General features: G+C 48.4%; 1 protein-coding gene across 5 annotated transcripts in view; it reads left to right on the top strand.

Moving 5' to 3' along the window:
- EFCAB5 (EF-hand calcium binding domain 5) overlaps positions 1 to 16,784 on the top strand; it is a 46,008-nt gene that overhangs the window by 5,521 nt on the left and 23,703 nt on the right. For all 5 annotated transcript variants that reach the window (XM_083479773.1, XM_083479775.1, XM_083479774.1 and 2 more), the window contains exons 2-6: positions 1,714 to 2,281; positions 3,407 to 3,563; positions 4,471 to 4,534; positions 8,755 to 8,825; positions 14,277 to 14,432. In XM_083479773.1, coding sequence (XP_083335899.1) covers positions 1,722 to 2,281; positions 3,407 to 3,563; positions 4,471 to 4,534; positions 8,755 to 8,825; positions 14,277 to 14,432 — 1,008 coding nt within the window. In that variant the 5' untranslated portion in view covers positions 1,714 to 1,721. The remainder of the gene's footprint in view (positions 1 to 1,713; positions 2,282 to 3,406; positions 3,564 to 4,470; positions 4,535 to 8,754; positions 8,826 to 14,276; positions 14,433 to 16,784) is intronic.

Here is a 16,784-nt window from a genome sequence, read left to right as displayed (position 1 = left end):
CTCCTGCCTGTGGCCCTGTCGAGCCGCTGCCTGTCGCTGTTGACCGGGGCACCACTATTGGAATGGTGGCTTACGAAACAACTGCAGCTCAGTAGATAATACTGAATTTGATGGGCTGGAGGTCTGGCTCTGTAGACAGCAGCTCCTTCTGTTCCCTTCTCTGTGATTTCAACATCCGTCTCATACCTGGTTCACATCGGGCTGAGAGAGAAGTGCTTATCCCAAGGGAGCAGAAGATGCTGCGGTGAGGGAGAGCAAAGATCAGAGAAGGGAATGGAGAAAGAGATCTGGTTGGCCACTGTGAGAACAGGACGCAGGACAATCCAGCAAGTCTCATCTTATGTTTTCACAGTCATGGTACTGTAGAGCTGGAAGGGTTCCTGAGGTTTATCTGGTCCAACCCCCCTGCAATGCAGGAATATGCAGCTGTCCCACACAGGGATCAAACCTGCAGCCTTGGCGTTATCAGCACCACACTCTAACCAACTGAGCTATCCGGTGCTGTTTCGTCCAAAGGCTATAAACCTAAGGGACGTTAAAGCTCACCCCACGTCACATGATGAGTGGAGAGGGGTGATGATGACAGGCCATACAGGGGCCACATTACAACCCCTCGCTAGCTCCCTTGTCTCTTGGGCACAGCTCTTCTCAACCATTTGATTTGTGGCCCCAGTGTCTACTCTCCCTTATTCGTCCATGTTGGCAAGCGGGTATCCAGGTGTTCCACACAAGAGGTGAGAGCAGAAGGCTGACAACAGGATCACAGAGAAAATGGGCCTTATATTTTAAAAATCCAAAGTATGAGGTAGCAATTCTGCCTGCAACCAAATCTTAGGGCTGCAGAGCTCTTGCGATTTCATAGTCTCCGAAATGGCCCTCTGCTGGGCATCCAGGAAAAAAACCACGGAATGGGTTCTCAAGAGTGGAACTAGTGTGAAATTGGTGACCTTGATAGATCTTAAGGCCCATCCATAATGTGTGGCTGGAGGGGAATAGTTACATCCACTAGAATCATACCACACATGTTCCTATTTAAATCAGCCCTTAGTTTAGAACCAAGAGGACTGGGTTCTTGCCTCTTCGTTGTTGTTGTTTCCTCTTTGTTGTTATTGCTGTTGTTGCTGCTGCTGTTTACTTTTTATTGTATTTATATACAACCCAAAAACAAGAACAACAATATAAACAAGGTACGATAAAGATATTGTTGAATAGAATATTGGGAAACCTTTCAGCTACAAGGGAAGGGAAGATATAACAAATACAAAATAAAGGGGAAAGATAGGCCTGATATCATCAATTAGCAGTAGTTATATTTAATCTGAGACTGTCCAGTAAATGTAAGCATTCCATAATGTTATCTGACTCGATTGAAATTGTAATGCATATTCATTGATATTAGTATGAGTTAAAAATGGCCACCATACTATATAAGATTTGTTTTTTGTTTTGTTTTGCAAGGCCTGTAGCCACTTGGTTGTGATACACTGGAGACATTCTGAAAGGGCTGCCCCAATATTTTTTGGGGGGGAGAGCCATAGCTCAGGGTTACAGCCCCTGCTTTGCATGCAAAAGGCTCCAAGTGCCTCCAGGCAGGGCTGGTAAGGACCCCTGGCTGAAACCTGAAGAGCCGTTGCCGGTCAGGGTAGACAGTACTAAGCTAGATGGACCCAATGCTCTGACTCCCTCTATGTTCCTTCTTTTTCTGATGTGCAGAGTGAAACATGGATATAGAACCAGAGAAGAGCGAGGCGGGTTCTGAGAGAAGCCCTGTCAGCGAGACACATTTGGAAGAAGCAGCAAGCAGCCCAAGGGGGGCGGTTCAGCCCCTGACTCCGCGGGCAGATGCTCAGTGGAAGTCCATTTTCTACGAGACCCTGCAGCCGAGGGCTTTGGATCTGCAGCAGACGAGGGTGGAGAAGCTCCGCAACAGCAAGATGGTGCAAAAAAAGGCCGAGAAGAAAGAGCCTCCGGACAAGCTGTCTCGCGACTGGTTCAACGACGAGAGTATGACCCTGGAGACTCGGGCCTACCTGGTTGATAAGCTCCTCCCCACCTTGGTCCCTGGCGTGGAGAAGCTGCTCATGGCTGCGGAGAAGAAGAAGGCCCTGGAAAGGAAGGAATCTGAACCCCTTACCTTTGACCCCATTACTTTCCTGGGAGAGTACCTGATGAGGCACAACCCAGCCTATGAGATTTCCGCCATGCCCAATCCCTACGTGCGTGGATTGAAAGCCGTCGCAGACGAGCTGAAAACCAAAGTGCCCGAGACCACCTTGCACAAGTGAGTGTCTCCAGCCTGCAACCTCCCTTTCACAAAGCCTGGTCAGCCATTGCGGATGAGGAACGGTTGAAGTGGGTAAAGGGAGGCGGGTAGGAAGAGTGCGACTTGCAATCCTCCGAGGTGTTTGTCAGCACAGCCACTCTGACTTCCACCAGCACGTCATGACGTGGAGGCAAAGGCTGAGGAGACATGTTCAGTACGGGGACTTGGGCAGAGACACAGAGGGCGGGTTGTTTTTATCTCTACACACTCCAAGAGCCGACCTCTTAAGAGCATGGGAATGCAAGTGCGTCCTGCAACAAAATGTTGCAGTATATCCCCATTGCCTTAAGGAGTGCACCTCCTCCTCTGCAATCCCTGTAAAAGGGGCTCTGGCAGGCCATTCTACGACCCCCAATTTTCCTTCCCCCCTTTTTTGTTTTCCAGCTGACCCGCAACATTCCATGCCCCCTTCTCAGTCTTTGTTTGGGGCTGGCTGGCGTATGGGGCATATTTCAGGAATCCCACCCAAGCATGCTGATAACTCCCTCTTCTTTCTTAGTGACGTGTTTCATCCCTAGTTCTGTTGGCACTCACCAGCTGTGATCACCATTAAAGGGAAGTGACCAGTCCAATGACTCAATTAGTCCAGTATCCTGCATCCCCACCCCCCACAATTAGCTGTTGGCATCTGTCTGTCTCAAGAGACAATGGAGTATGCCTTTGAGGGTGAACCGCTGGAGAATCACAGCGCCTGTTGTGGCTGCAGACTAGTAACTCGCAACTGTTGCCTCCTGTGTTGTTTTTGCTGTCTTAGCAGCACCAAAGTGACCTCCCCAGGGCACAAGTGTGTATGGAGGTCGTGGGATGCCTAGAGAACACGATGCCCCCCTAGCCTTGCTGTTGTGGTCCAGAGGAAAGGAGAGCGAGACATTTGGCACCAGCTTGGCTGCAGGAGTTCTTGGAAGGAGGCATACAGGGTGCCATCCAACTGCTTTAGGGACTCCACTCCTGAGTTGTGTAGTCACAAAGCATTAATTTAATTCAGGGGACCGGGAGGAAAGTGCTGCTCAGCTGTAAGAAATTTCTGGGGTGGTTGGAAGTAAGGCACCCCGGTTCAAGTCCCGTTACCCCTGTGCCCTGCAGGCTGGAACAGATGAAGACTCTGGTCAAAGAAAAACGCAAGCAAAGGGAGCAGGTGGAGAAGATCAAGACTCACGTGAGAAACATGCGGAAGGAGGCTCTGTCCATGCAGTTCAAAGAGTGGACGATGGATCTCACAGGACAGATCCCTGTTCTGCTGGTAACGTTGCCCCCACCCCCCCCACCCCCACAAAAATAAGAAAGCCAGGGCGACCGGTTGGTTTGAAAGCCACTCTCCTTCTGCCATGTTGCTGGCAGTGAACAGGCCTGGTCTGAAGATGGCTGCTGCTCAGCTCCTCTCCCTCAGTTCTATGCCTACTGTTTCGTATGGTCTCACTGAGTGCTTGGTCAGCAACTATTTTTTAAAGAAGAGCTAAATTTCCAGTTCTGAAGGACCCGCAATAGGAAAAGCACTACTTAGGGCTCGCCCACACTTCTGCTTGGCGTGTAATTTGATCGTATTGTATCCCAATTAATTCCCCCGGCCTGAGAGCTTTTCTTCTTGTTTTGCACCTGTGCCCTGCAAAAATCCTATCTTGCCCACTGAAGCTTGATTCAGGGAAATCTCTCTGGATTTTCCATGCATCAGGTAAGATCTGATTCAGTGGATAAGATTGGATTTTCGCAAGGCAGGGTCATCCCTAGGCAGACCACACATTTGTAAGTAAGTAATCAGACGGAACCAAAACTGCACAACGCCGCACCTACCCCAGTTCCCGTTTACCCCCAGGCCTGGCACCACCAACTCATAGCCCATAGTCAAGGAGTCACCTCCAGGCCAGTGCGTCATCCAACTTCTGACAATTCAGATAGCTCAGCTGGTAGACTCTTAATCTCTGGGTTGTGAGTTCGAGCCCCACATTGGGCAAAAGATTCCTGCATTGCAAGGGGCTGGACTAGATGGCCTTTACGATCCCTTCCAACTTGACAATTCTACACTTCTATGCTTCCGGCTCTGAAGGACTTGTAAGGCTGAGGGGTGCTCCTCCCGGCCCAAAAGAGCCTGGATTGGGCCAACAGGAGGCCTCTTTTTGACCAGCCCTTGAAATGGGTTCTTTCACTTGCAGATCCAAAGCGCCTTGAAGTCATTCATGGAGTCTGTCTCTTCAGAACTCAGTGACGATGGGACAGGTAATGCCACACCCACCTTCCCTCTGTTCCACAAGCTCTGATCCAAATAACTCCAGTCAAGGAGGGGTGTTCCTGATTGCTGGAAGGGGGGGCAAGGAATCGATGCACACAGAGCCCTCAGGAACATTTGGGGTTCTCCATCAGCAAAGGCCCCTTCCATCTCCGTGTTTCTGCAGAAGCTTCAAATGCATCACAAGTAGCCAAAGAGCTGTGATGCAAAGGCAGGTCCTTCCCTCTAGCAGTCTCCCAACCCTGTTCGGCCTTACACCAGCCTTCCTCAACCTGGTGCCCTCCAGATGTTTGGGACCACAAATTCCATGATTCCCAGGCAGCATGACCAGTGGTCAGGGTTCAGGGGATCTGTAGCCTGAAAGATCTGGGGGACACCAGGTTGGAAAAGGCTGAAGGGTCCTCTTCCAGCCAGGCTGCGATCCTGCACTGCAAGGAGCAAAGCTTAGAGGGGTTGGCCTTGCAGAAGGGGAAGTTGCGGGGTGAAGGCCAGCTTCTGCAGGATCTGGGAGAGATCCCCCAGGCAGCAGCGACTGTATATAGTTCTGGTTCTCAGATGCAATCCGTGTGTTACGCTGGAGCTCTAACTTCCAGTGTTATTTTGCTCTTCGAAAAGTGGAGGATTCCCTGGGGTCAAGGCTCAGGATGAGGAAGCCCCAACCCTTTCCCCCCCTCCTGTGGCCCTGACCCACAACCACCACACAGCCACAGGCACATGGTATCTATATTTTCCCCACATCAGACAGAAGGGGATTAAGTCCTAGGATTCAGATAAGGGCAGTAGCTCAGTGGCAGGGCACCTGCTTGGCATGTAGAAGGTCTCAGGTTCAATCCCAGGTAGGGTTGGGAGGGACTCCTGCCTGAATCCCTGGAGTGCCCCTGCCTGTCGGTATAGATCAGGCATGGCCAAACGTGGCCCTCCGGATGTTTTGGGACTACAGTTCCCATCGTCCCTGACCACCGGGTCCTGTTAGCTAGGGATGATGGGAGTTGTAGTCCCAAAACATCTGGAGGGCCAAGTTTGGCCATGCCTGGTATAGATAATACTGAGCTGGACGTCTCAGTGGTCTGACTTGGTGTATATGGCAGCTTCTTATGTGGGGGCAAAAGGTTCTGTTTCTCCACATCCTACAGATTCTGATCCAGATCATGCCCGCAGCTGCTTTCTGAAAGTGAAAATTACATGAGGAGTCCCCGTCCCAGAACTCCCAATATAACATGTAGTTTGGCCATCACAGCTGAGACATTGAAGCTGTCACGGTGCTGCCAGGCAAGGAATGTCCAGAGTGAGGAATTAACTCGTTATTGTCAAATGTACACATACAAGTTAGGAACAGGCAAATCCATCAGTCCTGTGTCTCTGAGCAACTCCTAGGGGTGCACCAGATGAGGCAGCTGCCACAACAGACAGGCCCCGACCTTGGCTTATGCATCTTCCCCATCTGTGCTTCGCGCAAGCAGGTGGAGACTATGCCTGTGTGTAACCTGCTTCTGCTCCTCCCTCTTCAGTCCTCTTCTGGTCCTGGGAGACAGTGAAGCAGGAGAGGTGTGGGCAGGAGGATGATGTGTGGAAGCCCTTGACTCTCCACCAGCCTGACCCATCTCTCCTTCCTCCTGCACCTGTTCCTCACTCTCCAATCCTTCACCTTCTCCTGCCTCTGACTCTCATTTCCCAGCTGTTACAGGCTCACCCAGATCACTGATCCCTTCTGCCAAGTCAGTCTCACACCCCTCTTCTCCCACTGCCCTCTCATCAGTATCCAGCCACCACTGCTCAGGGTCCAGCCAGTCTCTGGCAGAACCACGGACTAAGAGTCGTATCTGTTGCTCACTTAGTAGGACCAGCCATGTATTTTTAGGAGAAGGCTGAAAGTGGGCAGGAGAGAGGGGAGGCCAGGGCCACTGCCAGTCTGCCCGAGGCTGATTTGTAAAAATGGACTTGCAAGGCATGTAGCCTGTGGGTCATATGTCGCCTGCCCTTTAGCAAGATGCTTGTTCTTCAGGTAACCAGCTGCTCTTTGCTTCCTGGAGCCATCCATTTAGCAGAGCCCAACGCACTGAGCGAGCATAAAGCTGTTCTTTATGGGGTCATGAAAATAATTTACTGCCCGTGAATGTCTTCAGGAGCCAGCAGTAAATGAAGTCCACTGGGTGTTCTCTGGTTAGTCTTCTCTGACCCTGTGGTGGAAGTCCCCCTGGTGGTAACATAACATTTCTCTCTCCCCTGACATCCCAAAGAAATGCTCTCTAGACTTGCCCCGTCCTTCACCCCTTCTTCTGCCCACCCGAAAACACGGCTTGAAGATCTGGCAACTAGGGATGGAGAAGAGATTTGTTTGGATCAGATTTTGATACAGGCCTACCTAATTTATGCATTCCAGCGCAATACTCAAACAGCAAGAGAGCTTTGAAATTCGCATTGCAACGAGTTTTGTGACGCAGTTCTCCAATCGAATAATGTGTATTGGGGGGGCGTGCTTAAAAAACCAATGTGTTAGTGAAAATAACATATAAAAATGCATTTTATCAGAGGAAACTGCTCTAAGATGCTGACGTGAGGACTTAAAAAAAAATCACAAACTGATGCAAAAATGTGGAGAACTGAATTTAAGATTGAAAAAAAAGAGAAGCTGAGAGAAACTTAAAATGACAGATACATCCATCCTCATAGACAACCTAGCACTGTGAATATTTACTTGGAAGTCTCTGGGATAAATAGGGTTTGTTCCAAAGTCAGAATTGCAACCTGACTGTACTGTATATAGTAAACTTTGTTTTCCAAATACAGGTGCTGCGGTTGTTGCTGGGGTGGCACAGAACATAGCCTGGTGCTGCTTTTTGGAAAGCAAGCTGTGCAATGTGTTGTTGTTTTTTCCTTCCAAGACTGCTTGCAGTGGTAGACCAGGTTACATATTAGACCAAGCCTGTTTTCTGACTGAAAGGACACAAATCCATCAGGGCAGGGTTATGCCAGTTTCCCCCAGCTGCCACCTGTTTTCTAAACAGAAAAAAATGCCACTTCAGTATTTTGTGGTTTTATAAATTGTAAACCACTCTGTGATCTTTGGATGAAGGATGGTATAGAAAGCTAAACAAACAAAAAAACTGAAAGCAGGGTTGCTTTCAGTTGGCCAATGGAAGTCCCTTTTTCTGGCACTTGTGCTAGGCAAACCAAGCGACGCCAAGATCAATGTCACGTAACGGAGAAAGTCACCCACCAACCCACCATTGATGCAGTGATCCTTTGATGGGGAACCTCTGGCCTGGAAGCAGAATGTGGCCCTCCAGGCCTCTCGATGTGGCCCTTGGGACTGACTCCAGGCCACGCCTTTCACTAGCCTCCATAAGAGCATTTGCCTGGCCAGAATGCCTTCTTTGATGTTGGAGAGATGGGTGTTTGTGTATGTGTGTGCAGAAACGCCTAACTTTTGTGTGGCCCACTGCAGAGTCCCAGCTGTTGCTCTGTCCCCTTTTGCCTCTGGCTTGCCCACTCTGTGGCCCCTAGAAGGCTGCCCATGAGGAAATGCGCCCTTTGGGCAGAGGTAAGTTTCACTTGCCTGCTATAATTCATCTTCACCCAGGGGCGGGGTCCATTTGTTTCAGAGGCAGGGCTATGCAGGGGGAGGAGCCTCCCACAGTTCCAGGCAGGTGGCCTTCCTTTCACAGAGCTCCCACTCCGCCCCACGTTCCCCATCCCTGTGGTTCAAATCAAATATAGGGTATCAAAAGCCCCTGTGCTGGTGTAATTTTATACCGTATTTATTGCACTATAAGACTCACTTTTTCCCTCCTAAAAAATAAGGGGAAATGTGTGTGCGTCTTATGGAGCGAATGCAGGCTGTGCAGCTATCCCAGAAGCCAGAACAGCAAGAGGGATTGCTGATTTCACTGCGCAGCGATCCCTCTTGCTCTTCTGGCTTCTGAGATTCAGAATATTTTTTTTCTTGTTTTCCTCCTCCAAACACAGGTGCGTCTTGTGGTCTGGTGCATCTTATAGAGTGAAAAATATGGTACTATGTTGGTTTCCATGGAAAGAAACCCAGCCTGTGCAAATGAGCTGCGGCCCATCAACCCACAATGAACTGCACTAGTGTTAAAAGATGCAGATTGAACCCGTGGCAGGAAGAGCTCCCTTTGCCAGAGAGGCACAGGATGCTGCCCAGTTCTTCCACTGCTTAACACCTGCTCTCACATCTGCTTCACCTCCACAGGAATCTACGCCAGGCCTCTGGAATCCACGGGGTCCCTGGCACTGAAGCTGAACGAAGAGCAGTTCACAGAGGTGAGGAGGAGCAACGTCCCTGAGCAGGGCTTTTCCCTTCTCCTGCTTCTCCCTCTGTGGATAATCAGGTGGAGATATGAAGTGGGTTAAAGTAGATACAGTGGTGCCCCGCAAGACGAATGCCTCACAAGACGGAAAACTCGCTAGACGAAAGAGTTTTCCGTTTTGGAGGTGCTTCGCAAAACGAATCTCCTATGGGCTTGCTTCGCAAGACAAAAATGTCTTGCGAGTTCCTGCGGTTTTTTCCCCTCCCCCCTTTTTCTAAGCCGCTAAGCCGCTTATCAGCTGATCCGATAAACTGATAAGCCGCTAAAAGCAGCTAAAAGCCGCTAATAGCGCTAATCCGTCAATGGGCTTGCTTCGCAAGACAAAAAAACCGCTAGACGAAGAGAATCACAGAACGGATTCTTTCGTCTTGCGAGGCACCACTGTATTCTTTTGAGCCGGGCCTGGATGGGAGACAGATACATACACACCTTGAGTTTCAAGCGTAACATAGGTGGTGGCTGGAAGAAGGATCCACTCTCCCTGCTGCCTGACAATTTTCCCTGCAAAGGACACCCAGGCAGCCCAACACCACCTTGGTGTTATGAAGCAAATCCAAGGCAGGGAGGTGGATATCCTTCCCTTAGCACACAACTGTGCTGCTAAGAAGCTGCTCATCCTGCAAGGGTGACCCTAGAAATTCAACCTCTTGTGTTTTTAGATTTCCCCGTGTCCCAAAATCAGAAAACTGCCACCGCCACCTCCCCAACCCACTGCCTGGAAATGAGGCCACAATGCCCAAGATGGTCTGGAGTTGGCTGTCTTGGAGCCCTTCTGGCTATTGTCCTTCCCACTTCCAGCCAAGTGAGGGAGGGGGGCGTACCCATTTGCCCCCTAGCACAAAGCAACTTCTTTTTGTCTTAACAACTTTTTATATTTCTTCCATACCACATACAGTGATTTTCTTATTAAATGGTTCAAGAATCCTCTGTGTACCTTAACTTTTTCATACCATAAATATGCATGCCAACCAAATCTATTATCATAACCCTCCAAGTCTAAAATATCCGTATTTTGTAGTGTTATCCATTCCCGAAGCCAGCAAAGACAAGACACCTCATAATATATCCTTAAATCTGGCAGGGAAAACCTGCCTCTATCTTTAGAATCTATTAGTAATTTATGTTTTATTATTGGCTTCTTCCCCTGCTAGATAAATTTTGAAATATCTCTTTGCCCTTCCTTGAAGGGCAACTTCTTTTCTTATACTAATGAGTATGACCCATACTTAGGGCTTCGGCCCAGTATACCTGAAGGAGCGTCTCCACCCCCATCGTTCTGCCCGGACACTGAGGTCCAGTGCCGAGGGCCTTCTGGCGGTTCCCTCATTGCGAGAAGCGAAGCTACAGGGAATCAGGCAGAGGGCCTTTTCAGTGGTGGCGCCCGCCCTGTGGAATGCCCTCCCATCGGATGTCAAGGTGATGGACAACTACCTGACATTCAGAAAACATCTTAAGGCGGCCCTATTCAGGGAAGCTTTTAATGTATGATATTTTAGTGTTTTTTGGTTTCTGTGGAAGCCGCCCAGAGTGGCTGGGGAAACCCAGCCAGATGGGCGGGGTACAAATAATAAATTATTATTATTATTATTATTATTAGGGGGCATTATGGCCCTTGCCAGGCAATTCAACAATGGGATCCTTCATTAGATTTTTAACCCTTGCTGGATCCAGGAATTAGGTATAGGCATCATACAGCCTAAGCCCTCCACAGGCTCACAGCAATATATATGTATATGGAAGCTCAGCCACCCAAAGGTACACAGTTTGGCATGCAGCTCTCCACCTGTCAGATATTGAATGTCGCCCCATTCTTGGGCCTGAGTTCACCTCCACCAACACACACACACAGCAATCAGTTATACATTCCAGGGATCTCCTTTCCACCTCCAGCAGATTCCCAGCCCTCCCCATCCTGCCTCCTCCTCCATGCTCTGCAACAGCCACCAGGAAGAAACAATGATTTCAAAGCAAAGGCTTCCTTCCAGGGTGAATCAGCAGGGGAAACGTTGAGAGACAAGTCTAGCAATGTAGTGAGAGTTCTGATGAATTCATGTTTTCCACTAGTGGCACTCGGGGGACGGTCTTCTATGGGCACCCTCATTATCACACAATTAGCATTGTTCCTAGCGCATCTGTTATTGCTCTTGAAATTCTATTAGCCAATTCATGCAGGAGGCCTGGTATATCCCTGAGGGCTCTGCAGGCCTCTTGATGGCAATCAGTCTGGAGATATAGATATAGCTATAAAAACTCACTCTCTCTCCCCCCCCCCACTGTGTGTGTGTGTGTGTGTGTGTGTGTGTTTGCTTGCCAAGTTCTCAGTGTTTTATCAGAAATGAATCGTATTGTGGAGTCACACTGAACGAACTTTGAGTGCAGGACTGTGGACTAGAACCATGAGCAGCCTTAGCAGTGCCAGTTGGCATGCTTCCTTACTAAAACTGAGGATGGAGCATAAGGAAGCTGGAGGGAGACTCAGGGCAAGTGGCAACTTGTCATTACTCACCTCCCTGCTTTTGAAAGCCATCCTTTTAAGCATTCAGCAGAGAAACATTTCTTTAAAAAAGGTAATTTGTCAAATCTTGTTTTAAGCTCACAATGAGATATTTAACCTCAGAGTGACTGCAGCTAATTTGGAGAAGGATCAGCAACAACAGGCATGCAAAGAACCCCTTTTCTGTCACCACAATCCATCAGGCGTCAGTCTCTGCAGTTCACATTTGAATTCTGGATTCCTTCCTGGTCCTGGTGGGGAACCCTTTTCAGCCTGGGGGCCACATTGCCTTATAGGCAATCTCCTGGGGGCCACATGCCAGAGGCCAAAAGCGGATGGGCAACACAGAGGCGACACTCAGCTTTTTACTGTAGGCTACATTCCAGCCACACACAAATACAGAGGTTTGTGCACACACGCCTCTCCTCGTCTGTTCAGGCAAGCAAGATGCCTCATCACAGCTCAAGGCGCTTGAGGAAGGTGCCGAGGAGGAGGGTGATGGGTGTGGCCTGAAGAAAGGGGTGTGGCCCTTGAAGGAGGCGTGGCCTGGGGAAGTCCCAAAGGCCAGAAAAGGAGGTACAGTGGGCCCCTGAGCTAGAATGAGGTAAAGACCGAAGGACACACTCAGATGAATTTTCCAGAGAACAAAGGAGGCGTTGGAGATAGATGGATCAAGGCTGATTCCACACGGTCAACTAACAATTCAGTTCAGAACAAAAACCTGGAATGAACCTTTCAACTGGCCCATCACAACATCTCAGCATTACCCCCAAGACTGCACAATGCAGCTAACAATTCAGGCAAAAACCATGAAAGTGCCCAAGATGAATCTGGAATCAACCTAAATGAAAGAAACAACAAGGTCATAGTTTGTGATGCTGCGTGGCATCCCGTGCCAGCCATACTCAGAGTAGGCCCATTGGTACATGATTACGTCTGTGAGTCTAAGGAGAACTTAGTTTCCCAAGCCTTCTTCCCTACATGTCATGCACACACCGCCCCATCCAGCCACAACAGCAGCAGGCTTTAAAATACAAATAAAAATGCCATCATAATTCAGCCCAAAGACGGGAGATTGCGGTTCCTGCCGACAGCCTTTATTATTTACACTGTGCAGACCACATTTCTTGAACGGCCTTCTTATTTTTTTACCCATTAAAATCTCATGGGGCAATAAATCTGAAGTGTTAAAAGTGTCTCTGAGACCTCAGCTTCAAATAAATCACGGCTCGATAGTCTTCTTCCCAAAGTCAGGAGGATTGAGGCAAATGAAGGTGGTCTCCAGAATCTCATCCTTTCCTCTTCTTTTCCTTCCTTCCTTCCTTCCTTTTTCTCTTCTTCTTGTTGATCTTCTTTCTTGGTAAAAGTAATAATAATGATGATTCCAATCAACTCTGGAACCACTTGCTGCCAGATTTCTTTTTGGAAGAGGATTGTGCAGAATGCTACCTCGGGGATCATCTATAAATTCGTTTTACAGTATTTCATTTCTCTGGCCTGCTGTGAGGCTGGTGTTCTCCATTTCAGTGCTGGCTGCAGCGAAGGAGAACCCCTCCTATGTTCTATGTGGCACAGAAATGCAGAATATGAAGGGAGGGGGAGGTTATGCTACTTTTGGCTTTCACATCTTTAGAGAACAAGTGAGTTGTATGATTGTAATGATCACGTTAAGAGAATCTGTGTGTTGTAGTGGTTAGAGAGGAACTGGGAGACCAGAGCTTGAATCCATCACAAGGCCTGTCACTACCTCTCAGGCTAACCTACATTGCAGGGTTGCTATGGTGGTTAAATGAGGAAGAGGAGAACCCTTTATGCCACCTTGAGCTCCTCGGAGGAAAAGGTGGGACAGAAATGCAATAAATAAATGTACAGTGGTGCCCCGCAAGACGAATGCCTCGCAAGACAAAAAACTCGCTAGACGAAAGGGTTTTTCGGTTTTGCGTTGCTTCGCTAGACGAATTTCCCTATGGGCTTGCTTCGCAAGATGAAAACGTCTTGCGCTTTTTTCTTAAAGCCGCTTGAAGAGGCGCAGTTGCGACGGACCGTGCTTCGCAAGACGAAAAACATCGCAAGACGAAAAGACTCGCGGAACGAATTATTTTCGTCTTGCAAGGCACCACTGTATTTTTGTTATGATTGTAAATCGCAAGTCACATAAAAATCTGATAAGTAACTTAACACAAAGAGGAAATATAGCAGGGAACGTTAAGCACAAGGGCCCAATCCAACTCTTGGGGTGGACGAACGGCTCTGCAATGGCCAGCTTCAATTTGCTACTCAAGCTGCTCTTAAGCAGGAGGAAAAATCTGTTTTGGGCTTGGTGCAAGTTGTGGCCTCAATTCCAAGGAAGCAAAAATGCTTCTGAAGGCAAAAAAATAGGTGGCAGCTGTGTGGAAATCATTCCCCATGCTTGCTTGTCATTTCTCTTAAATTGCAGATCCATCTCTTGCTGTAAAGTTCTGATGTTTTAGTGGTGAGGTGTATTTATGTAGCATCATTGCTTAGCTGCTTCTGCAGGGACTCTGCCTTCTCCACTGTTTAGTTTCTACATTTTCAAACGAGAGCTGTGGGGAGAAGTTTTTACCCCTGGAGCTCCACCTGGCTCTGTTTGGACATCTATGCCTTTCCGGGTGAAGCTTTAGGAACAGCTGTTCTCTCTGAGCCCAGTCTACCTCACAGGGTGGTTGTGAGGATCAAACAGAGAGTGCTTTCAGCTATATAGATCACGCTGAGTTCCTTGGAGGAAGGATAGGATACAAATAGGAGGAAGGATGATCCAGATTCATCATTAAGGGGCGAATGACCTCATCATTAAGGTTCATATGAACAAGACAATGAGTGATGCTGAGTGATGGCAAAAGGGAATAAAATGTGTGTTTTCTCCCCTTCTTTCCCCCCTCGCCTCTCCAGTATCTCCATTCTTACATCAAGAATTTCAGCAGCGACATGTTCCAGCAATTGCTGCAACACCTCCTACAGTGTGCCAACGATGCACGTAACATAATCAGACACGACATCTGGCGGCAGATGTTCCTCCAACTGTTCTTCAACTGCGACCATGGAAAGGTAGCTCTACTGATTCTCGTCTGGGCAGCCCAGGACTTCCACACAAAGTGCCCAGGCTTGTGCCCTGGGAGGTCATTTTGGTGCTGCTAATGCCTAAGTTTCACTTCACCCCTGGAAACGCACTCCATTCTCTCTCAAGACAAAAATGCAGACCCTAACCCTAAATACAGAAATGCAGTTTTGACTGATGCACATTTTGCAAAGCAATTTCCCCTAATACAATGCATTTGTGTATGTTATTTTCACTCATATATTAATATTAATACAACATTTCTCTAATAGATGCATTTTTTTGTATGCCTCGGAGAAGTGCATTGCAAAATTTGGATACATGCGGATTTTGAAGGCTGGTGGAGTTTCACTTCTCATATTGTTTTTAAAAAGTTGGTCTTATTATTTATTAAATTTGTATACCGCCCTTCATCCATAGACCTCAGCGCAGTGTGAATTTGAGTTGAGTTTCTCCCCAGACCCTAGTGGAGAGACTGCAGGATGTGTGCAGGATTATATCTCTGCCATCGTTATTCCTAGTTAGGACTTCCCAAGCGCAGCACTAAATAGTAACAGTTTCTGGTCTATTGGAATAGATCAGTGGTGGGGAACTTGCGGCCCATGGGGCCTAATCAGGCCCGCCAGACTGTGCCTTTACCTGTGCTGTCCTGCAAGGCCCACCTTGCCCAGCATTCATTGTGACTAGCAGGGGCTTGGTTGGCAGTCCACAACACATGGGTGGCTCATAGTCTCTCTCTTGCTCAACTTAAAAGGCAACTGGTCCCAAGGCCACCGGATGCTGAGCCCTCCATTAGGATAGTGACAGGCCTCTCAGGGAAACATGGAAGTTCAGGACAGGCATAAACTCAGGCGTCTGGTGGCAAGGGCTGTCAGGAAATTGAAGTGACCCCCTCCACTTTCTGCAAGCCTGGCTCCAAAACCTTTGTGGTTGGCTTCTGGTGGGAAGGGGGGTAATAGCGGGGATGCGAAACATTTTCCCAGCCCTCCCAACAAGCACCCACAATGCTAGCAGATATTTGAGAGCATCGCAAGCAGGCAAGTGGGCTTGGATCATTTCCAAAAACAGAGTGTAAATTTAATGCATTTCCTTAGGCTTTGACCTGGTTTCCTTCCCGGTGCTGTAATCAGTTCCTGCTGTACCTAGACCTCAAGGGAAAGCAGAAAACGCAAAGGAAATCCATAGAAAAGACCTCTGCGGTTGCTGAATTATCTGTTTCTCCATTCTCTCGCCCAGCTGAGCATGCATGTTGTTCCCATTTCCTAATTTTCACTGGCTTAGGGGCAAGCCTCCCTTTCCCAGCACCGAGTGGGGTCCTCCACCACACTCTTGGTTTTGGTCTATATGCATCCCTGTTGCTGAGGCTCTAAACCTGCATTGTTTTGGGATGACGCTGGGGAACCAGCATTAAATGACTGGTCCAGACTGGTTTAGGACCATAGGTGGCTATACCAAAACCTAGACCTAGGAGGTGGGGCTGGGCCATAGCTGAGAAGGTCGAGCATCTCCCTTGCATGTCAAAGGTCCCAGGTAGGACTTGGCGAGAGCTTCAGCTAGTCACTGTGGATAGTCCTGAGCTGCACAGACCAAAGGTCTGACTCAGTATAAGGCAGCTTCCTATATTCTCCAAAGTTAATTTATTGGTTTTGAGTGCAGAAGGTGCTGCTCTGTGGACTAGGCACAGACCAGGTTCTTAGTCTTTTATTCCAGGGCTGGCCAATCCAAAGGCTCCATGCTGCCTGCCAATCACAGAAGGCAATGCTGCACACACTCCTTATTCCATGTTGTATCTAAAAAAGAACTCTGAGGCCTGAGGACATGCATACAGTCCTAGCCAGCTTCCTAGGCTAGATCCCAGCAGTGGTGGACCTGAGGGGTCTCAAATTTCAGAGGCACTCTGTGCAACGCCAAAATTTTCCACCCTTCCACCTCTCACTTTCCAGTCTACATCATAGTTGTGGCGCCTACTGCAGCACCCTCAAGGATCTCCTCCCAGTGCAACTGAACCAGTCGTACCCCTCTAAATCCGCCTCTGGTCTCAGCTTCCCAGTTCAAACCTTTGAGCCTCTGGCAAGCCAGTCAATTGCCTTGAATCCCACTGATCCGTTTGCCAGGATCACAATCCGCCAATCAAGCTTTTCTCTAGGGATGGATGAAACGAACAGAAACTCTCTTGGTTTCTCATTCTTCCTGTCTTAAATTGAGTTCTCCCCATTTCCACATCAGTTTGGTTTTTTTGTTTTAAGTCTGCATTAAAATTTATTTGCATTTCACCCAACAGGTGCATTTTTACCTTTTGCTATGCATTCTGTACATTGTTCTCACTCTAACGTTTTTCACGT

Source organism: Podarcis liolepis, assembly GCF_965112155.1.
Source record: "Podarcis liolepis genome assembly, chromosome: 16".
In the NCBI taxonomy this organism is placed as follows: Eukaryota; Metazoa; Chordata; class Lepidosauria; order Squamata; family Lacertidae; genus Podarcis; species Podarcis liolepis.
The sequence above is the reverse complement of the archived record's forward strand: the minus strand, read 5'-3'. Positions and strand labels throughout refer to the sequence as shown.